This window comes from Colletotrichum karsti (genome assembly GCF_011947395.1).
Source record: "Colletotrichum karsti strain CkLH20 chromosome Unknown Scaffold35, whole genome shotgun sequence".
Lineage (NCBI taxonomy): Eukaryota > Fungi > Ascomycota > Sordariomycetes > Glomerellales > Glomerellaceae > Colletotrichum > Colletotrichum karsti.
Genome location: NW_024065935.1, coordinates 583749 through 592556, shown reverse-complemented (window position 1 = coordinate 592556; position 8808 = coordinate 583749). Strand labels below are relative to the sequence as shown.

Below are 8808 nucleotides of genomic sequence, written 5' to 3'. Positions count from 1 at the left end.
CCCTAACCCTAACCCTAACCCTAACCCTAACCCTAACCCTAACCCTAACCCTAACCCTAACCCTAACCCTAACCCTAACCCTAACCCTAACCCTAACCCTAACCCTAACCCTAACCCTACCGACAATTGACCTTCGTCGTCCGGTCCCGCACCGTCCGTGCTGCCTCCACTAACATCTGCTCCCGGAACCAGTCCTCGAGCACCTCCGGCATCGTCGCCGTCAATAGTATCAGCGGGCAGCGATAGCGATGCAAGCTCCGGAGCTCTCCCAGCTGCGCTCGGTACCCGACGTCTGTAACGACGGTATGGCACTCGTCAATGAATATCCGTTGCAGCAAGCCGGCACATAGAAGCCCGTTGGCATAAGTGGAGAACTCCCCGGCAGTGACGGTATCTGCGCTAACAACCACCAACCGGGCTGCCCGCGGTAACCCTTCTCGCCCGGCGTGCAGCGACGATTGGAAACGGATGCAGTTGACTCCTATGCCCACTGCGCGCGTGACCAAATCCTCCATCAGCGCTACAAATGGAACCACTATAATGTTAGTTCCTATATTCGGCATAACTGCTAGCAGTATGAATAGTATGCTCTTGCCCGCCCCTGTTGGTAATATGCTGATAAGTGACTGGTTGCCTTATAATGCTATGATCGCCCGTATGCTCTCAGCCTGCTTGCTGCTGCGCTATCTCGCTCTGGGCCCGAGCAGCTTGCACAAGCCGGCCGCCAGTGCCTCCTCCGCCGTCTCCAACACTATCTGGCCCCGGGTCCGCTTTGGGCTGTTCAACCCTAACCCTACTACTGTCCCGGGCTCTACCGCTTCACCTGCCCGTCTCCGCTTGCCGTCCCCAACTGCCTCCCCTCCCAAAAACTGATGCCATAGCCGGCTGATCTCCTTAAATGTGGCAATCATCTCCGGCTGTAGTTTTCCCGGGAACCCGATGTGTACGGCATAGTGCTGTCGCGCGACCCAGCTCCTGTGTGTTGACGCCAAATCCCATACGATATTCCAGCTTCCCCCACAGTGCACCGGCTCTCTAGTGACGGGATCGACCTCGACATCATCATCGTCCCCGTCGTTGTCGTCTAACCGGCTCTCCATCTATTATAACACGAGCCCCCGGATTCGCTAACCCATCTCGATCGCTACGACCCGGTATCGTCCCACGCCCAGCCTCACGCCCGTCGTGGCCTACAACACCCGCGCCAGCTTCCAGCTGAGTCGTTCTGTATCCCACACCGCCAAGCTGCCGTCTCGCCATATGAACTCCAACTGCTCCCCGCGCGGTTCGGCCAGTTCGCCCTTGCGCCGGAGTGCCCGTTCCGCCGGGATCAGCCACGCAATATAAGCTATCACCATCTGCCCAATCACCTCCGGAACGAACCGCGCCACCTTACGCAAGTTATCCCAGATCGCCTTCATCTTATCTCAGTCCGTCACCATCATCACCTGCCCATTGAGAACGAAGATATTGCGGATGAGCTGCCACGAGTCGCAGTGCCACAACGTCGCCACCTCGGGCCCTCGTCCGGGTAGTCCGCCCCATGCGTGGACGAGCACCATGAGCACCTCCCGAAACATCCTCAGCCGTCAGAGCCACTGCCAGACCCCCTCTCGCCTAAGCCGTTACTTCCTCAGGTCCCATATTGATATCCCCAACTGCCTCATCACGACCGCCAGTCCGGGCTCCAGCCAGCTGTTCTTCGCGTTTGTCGCAAACAACTATCCGGCCCCAAGCCGCACCATACTGTCAACGATCCGCCCTAGCTTAACCAGCGTCTTATACCTCTCCCAATCCCCCGCGAATAGTGAATCGAGCAGCTTCTGTGCTTCGACGACCTGGTTCCGGAGCGCCCACGTGAACTCCTAAACCATGATGCGCTCGCCGTTGTGGAATAGCGACTCGCCGTCCTCAGCCCAACGCACCGACGGCTGCCCACCCATCCGCATTCGCCACCCTTTCCCCAGCGCCATCCATCCGATGATGGTGCTGACGACCATATGCGCGCCTACACACATCCAAACGGCATGTTGATCCCGGAACGCGATCACTGCTTTGATCCCGACCTCGTCCTGATCCCGGGGCTGGTCCTCGAACGCGGCCTCTAAGAAGAAGAGCCGGGACCACCACAAAATGGCGGCCAGCATCCCCGTGTATAAGTGCGGCTCGGTATACCCGAGCGGATGGGACCGGATCCCTAACGCCGCACAGAAGCAGAGCAGCGAGTTTGAATAGATATGCCCGCCCACCTGCGTCTTGATTGAAGCCACCATGAACAAGAAGACGGCCCGGTTGAGCGTGTCGTTGTCCTTCCGGGAATACATACCCTCGTCCCCTGCGTCGTCGTCAGCCCCGTCCTCGCTGTCCTGGTCGTTACAGCCGTGGTTGTGGCTGCTCGCGATGCTGCTCCTCTCCAGCTCATCTGCTACATCGCATAGCAAGCTCCACTATTCATCTGTAAAGCGGATAGCCCATCGCTCCAACGCCTCATCCCTTCCAATATGGTACGCTCGCCAGCAAAAGCCCAAATATTAATATCTAACGGTCTAGTATTTAGCTATTGATGCCTCCTTGCCCTTCAGACCGAACGGCATCCCGCTGGGAGTAGTGCTAACAATACTAGCAAGCCATTAGAGCGTCTCAGTTGGCACGCTATCCAATCGCCAGCTGCACCGTTCCACCTCGCAATCAAAGCTCTCCCCAAGACGCAGCAATATCAGCCGTTCTTGCGCGCCATCTTCGTCTTGCTCCCGGCCTCGTCCCGCCGTGGTGCTCTTCACCCGTATCCACTCAGCTACTTCGAATATGTCCAGTAGATCTCGAGACCCAAAGTGATTGACCCACCGCACCCTCTTCACCCACAACGAGTCCCAGTCCATATCTTCTTTTAGATCCCCTCTTCGAAGTCGCTCGGCATCCTCGGCATCCAGCTCAGCCGTACACTGGGCCACCATCAGCTCCATGGCATCCTTCTCTGACTTGTTTGCCAAGTCTGGCCACACCTCAGCCTCGTTGCTGCGGACGATCCAGTATCGAGTATATTTCCCGCGCATCCACGTCTGCAATTGCACCTTTGTTGATTTGAGCGGTCCGGCTGTATGCTGAGCCTCCCTCTAATGGCGTGTGATGTTGTCTCTTGCTGTTGTGAGATATCGGCATATAGAGCAACTATAACCCTATAAAACATTAAGCTGTTTGATGGCTAAGCTGCCATCTATGGGGAGAGCATCAACCTTTGGATCGGCCAAGTCCATCCTGCTATAGCAGTCCTTAATATCTCTGAGAACCTCTCCTTTCAACTGATGCTTGTGGCGGAAGTGTGACTCAATGCTGCCGCTAGGCTAAACAGCTGCCTTGCATTTGTAACAAATAAGCATTTAATGCTCCTCATTAATCTCAATAAAGCTATTTATAGTTAGTTAATACTACTCACAATCTTATAATAGTAAATAAGCTATAGATTATCTTTCTTCTTATCTTTTACTACTGAATTACCCCTTTTCTATAGATTAGCCTAATGTAACCCTAAGCCTGAGTCTCCACTTGGGGTTAAACACCACCCAATCACAGCTCCATCCCAAGTCCAACCAATTCTGCTCCAACGCCCAGACCACCTTCCGCCATTTGTATGGCCGATTTTACTAGAATCGCCTGCGAATAATACCTAGGGCTGGTCCTTGAACGCGGCCTCTAAGAAGAAGAGCTAGGACCACCACAAAATGGCGGCTAGCATCCCTATATATAAGTATAGCTTAGTATACCTAAGCGGATAGGACTGGATCCCTAACGCCATATAGAAGCAGAGCAGCAAGTTTAAATAGATATACCCGCCCACCTACATCTTAATTAAAGCCACCATAAACAAGAAGACGGCCCAGTTAAGCGTGTTATTGTCCTTCCGGGAATACATACCCTCATCCCCTACGTCGTTATTAGCCCCATCCTCACTATCCTAGTTGTTATAGCTATAGTTATAGCTACTTACAATACTGCTCCTCTCCAGCTCATCTACTATATTGCATAGTAAGCTCCACTATTTATCTATAAAGCAGATAGCCTATCGCTCTAACGCCTTATCCCTTCTAATATAGTACGCTTACTAGTAGAAGCCTAAATATTAATATCTAATGGTCTAGTATTTAGCTATTAATGCCTCCTTACCCTTTAGACCAAACAGCATCCCGCTAGGAGTAGTACTAACGATACTAGCAAGCCATTAGAGCGTCTCAGTTGGCACGCCGTCCAATCGCTAGCTACACCGTTCCACCTCGCAATCAAAGCTCTCCCTAAGACGTAGCAATATCAGCCGTTCTTACGCGCCATCTTTATCTTGCTCCCAGCCTCATCCCACTATAGTGCTCTTTACCCATATCCACTTAGCTACTTTAAATATATCTAGTAGATCTTAAGACCCAAAGTAATTAACCTACTACACCCTCTTTACCTATAACGAGTCCCAGTCTATATCTTCTTTTAGATCCCCTCTTTAAAGTCGCTTAGCATCCTCAGCATCCAGCTCAGCCATACACTAGGCCACTATTAGCTCTATAGCATCCTTCTCTAACTTATTTACTAAGTCTGGCCACGCCTCAGCCTTATTGCTACAGACAATCTAGTATCAAGCATATTTCCCGCGCATCCACATCTATAATTACACCTTTATTAATTTAAGCGGTCCAGCTACATACTAAGCCTCCCTCTAATAGCGTATAATGTTATCTCTTACTGTTATAAGATATCAGCATATAGAGCAACTATAACCCTATAAAACATTAAGCTATTTAATAGCTAAGCTGCTATCTATAGGGAGAGCATTAACCTTTAGATCAGCCAAGTCCATCCTGCTATAGCAGTCCTTAATATCTCTAAGAACCTCTCCTTTCAACTAATGCTTATAGTGGAAGTATGACTTAATGCTGCCGCTAGGCTAAATAGCTGCCTTATATTTATAATAAATAAGTATTTAATACTCCTTATTAATCTTAATAAAGCTATTTATAGTTAGTTAATACTACTTATAATCTTATAATAGTAAATAAGCTATAGATTATCTTTTTTCTTATCTTTTATTACTAAATTACCCCTTTTCTATAGATTAGCCTAATATAACCCTAAGCCTAAGTCTCTACTTAGGGTTAAATACTACCTAATTATAGCTCTATCCTAAGTCTAACTAATTCTGCTCTAACGCCCGGACCACCTTCCGCTATTTATATAGCCGATTTTACTAGAATCGCCTGTGAATAATACCTAGGGTTCTTGCTATGCTCCCTTCCAGTCTAGTTCCCACCTTATCTTCTTATACTTATTATCTATGCTGATTATTTTTAGGTAGTATAGCTCATTTTCACTCTCTAGCGTCTTTATTACGCCTTTATTCTATTTATAGTTATACTAGGAGTGACGTAATAAGACTAAGAGTTCCTAGGCTAATACCAATATTAGGTTTATACTACTATCAATTTATTAGGGAAGTTTATTATAACATTAAAAGTCTTCTTAAAATAGAAGTTCTAATAAATAATACCCCTAAATTATTCTCTCTTACTATAATATGCATAAGGCGTTTATCTCTCTATACTATTAGTATATATAACCACGCTAATAAGATAATAGTAGTTCTATATATACTTTCTACGTTATATAGGAATATATCCAGCTTCTTATTTAAGTTATGCTAATTATTAGAGGGATTTAAGATAATAATAGATCTTATATAAGTAGAGAATCTTATATAATAAGACAAAGAAGTCTTATAACCCAGATATATTAGTAGGTAGCTGGCTGGATGCCTAGATATATCCTTTTATCCTCCCACCTATTTACCTCTCTCTTTCTCATCCACATTTAATCCCTCACCACTAGCCCAGCTAAACACTCAGCCCCTACAAACACGCTATATAGTAATAAGCTGGAGTTAGAACGGACAAGAAGAATCTCTTATGTGGTTTCTAATACTGAACGGCCTTAATAAACTATAAACCACTTTATATACTCTATAGAGGGGCAGGCTTCAAACTGGCGCATTTGAGACACATCTCCAAGCTACTTATAGGTACTGTTCCTGCTAAGGCTAGCCGCTTAAGCTTCATTTTCACTCTCTATATCTCTTTATATAATTCTTTCTATAAGTAAGGTCTATTTAATCTACTACTGTGCACGCGTTCTATATAGATTACTTCTTTTCTATCTCCTATAACTAGTAGAGCTATTAATAGTCACATTTTTATAAGCAAGAGATTATAGAGGCTATATTAGTTATCTAATTATTTATAAGTCCTAGGATAAGCTCTCTAATAACTGCAATCTAAAAGCCCCCTAGGGCTTCTTTATAAATCACTTTATAATAAGTCCTAGGATAGGCTTAATAACTATAATCTAAAAGCCCCCTAGGGCTTCTTTATAAATCACTTTATAATAAGTCCTAGGATAGGCTTAATAACTATAATCTAAAAGCCCCCTAGGGCTTCTTTATAAATTACTTCATAATAAGTCCTAGGATAGGCTTAATAACTATAATCTAAAAGCCCCCTAGGGCTTCTTTATAAATTACTTTATAATAAGTCCTAGGATAAGCTTAATAACTATAATCTAAAAGCCCCCTAGGGCTTCTTTATAAATCACTTCATAATAAGTCCTAGGATAAGCTCTCTAATAACTATAATCTAAAAGCCCCCTAGGGCTTACTTAATATTTAATAATATAATAGACTTAAGGATTAATAAGCCCCTAGGGGCTTTTCTATTCTAAATAAAGCTTTTTAATCTACCTACCTATCTACCTACTTATCTACCCCTATATTCCTTTCTACTATAGATACCTAAAGTAAATAAAATAATATCTATAACTATAACTTTATAACCTAGCTTATTCCTAATACTAAACCTCCTTTTCCTTCCTAGCCGCCCAAACCTCCTTTTCCTAGCCCAAACCTCTTTTTCCTAGCCCTAACCCCACCCTACTGGGGCCGTTCGCGCCCGCTACTATAGAGAAAACTTATATATTAATTAAATCTATTTATTAGTATTTATATTTACTATTTATTATTAATATATTTAATTAACTAATAAAAGCTCTTTATAATAGCTAGTAAAATATATTTATACATAAAATATATCTATATATTATATAGAGTATTCTATTTAGTATTATTAAACTATAATAATACTTTTAAATAGAGTTATAGCTAATTAATAAAAGCTTAATTTCTTTTTAAGCTAAGAGTAATTTTATAGTTTAGAAAAAATAAAAATAACTTAAAGAGTATTAAAGCTATTAAATACTATAGTCTAGCTAAGTTAAACTTAATAGAAAATATATAAAATAATAAGAATATATATATATATATATATTTAAAATAGAGAAGATATATATATAATATTATATAGCGCTAGCTAGTAGAGCTAGAAGTTATATAATAAAGGTTATATATAGTATTATTTAACCTAATAAGGCTCTTATCTTCTCTAATCTTTAATATATCTAGCTGCCTACTTCTTATTTTTTCCCCTTTAAGCTAGAATCTATTTAATATACTATCTTAAGTAGAGTATAATTCTGTCTCCCACGCGTACTATACCTACTCTACACGTGCCCTCTTAATACCGTTTCCATTTGTATTACTATTCTCTCCTTGAGCAGCAAAGTATTCTAAGCTGCCCTTAGGGTCAGCCTTCATACTCTTGCTGCCGTTCTGCCAGCCAGCAGGACAGACTTCACCGTGCTCGTCAGTAAACTGGAAAGCCTCTACAAGACGAATTGTCTCCTCAACATTGCGGCCAACCGGGAGGTCGTTGACGGTGATCTGGCGCAGGATGCCCTTGGGATCGATGATGAAAAGCCCGCGCAGAGCGACGCCCTCATCTTCGATCAGCACGCCATAGCTGCGCGAGATCTTATGGGACTTGTCAGCGACCAATGGCAGCTGGAGGTCATCGCCGAGACCGCCTTGCTTGCGAGGGCGCTCCGTCCAGGCGAGGTGGGAGAAGTGAGAGTCGGTCGAGACGCCGAGGACGGTCGTGTTGATGGCGCGGAAGCGGGGGAGGGCATCGTTGTACTGGATAATCTCGGTTGGGCAGACGAAGGTGAAATCGAGGGGATAGAAAAGGAGGACAACCCTTAGTTTTCATATTAGCTTACAACGTCTTTAATACGTATGGGCAAGTATCCAATTGGACGGTGCGGGCGGAATTGGGGAAAAAGAAGAAAGGGACAGCTTCTCACCATTGGCCGAGGTAGTCAGACAGGGAAATGTCCTTGAACTCGCCACCGGGGAAAAGGGTGGTAGCCTTGAACTCGGGAGCAGGGCGTTGGACGAAGGCAGAAGACATTGTTGCGTTTGGAAATGCGATGTGAAATGGTGAGTTGGAGGATGTAGAGAGGAGATGATCATGAAAGAAAGCTTCAACGGCGTCAGGGGAGGAAAATTCTCAGTCTATGCGACAGCGGTCTCCCCTATCTGTTGCCTATGCGACCGTTATCGTTGCGTAAGGTATCCACAGATTGCTTCATGCTCCATATATCTGTCTCGGTATCCGCAATCGCGCGACGCATCCACAACGTGACCCCCAGACTCAATGCATCGCTTCCTAATCGCGTTGGTTAACTTGCCTTCATCCTGGCCGGCTGCTTTTGCTCCTTTTACAGGAAACCGAACTGTGAGAACTGGATTGACTCTCTTCGGAGTACGTTATGGCACACCGGTGCAAAATTGTGCGAGTGCGCGCAGGCTTGGTTAGGTCCCTTGATGGATACAGGCTCATTTGGTTCGCCGTGGCGCTCGATCCATCTTCATGCTTGGGACCCAGC

At 45.2% G+C, this 8808-nt stretch overlaps 1 protein-coding gene across 1 annotated transcript; it reads right to left on the bottom strand.

Moving 5' to 3' along the window:
- Nucleotides 1-1865: 1865 nt before the first annotated feature.
- CkaCkLH20_09776 (peroxiredoxin 1 variant 2) lies at nucleotides 1866-8330 on the bottom strand (the record flags this gene model as incomplete). Its single annotated transcript, XM_038892491.1, has 3 exons — nucleotides 1866-2425; nucleotides 7681-8117; nucleotides 8224-8330. The coding sequence occupies 3 exons, from the start codon at nucleotides 8328-8330 to the stop codon at nucleotides 1866-1868; spliced, it is 1104 nt and encodes a 367-aa protein (XP_038742374.1).
- Between the last annotated feature and the right edge of the window lie 478 nt (nucleotides 8331-8808).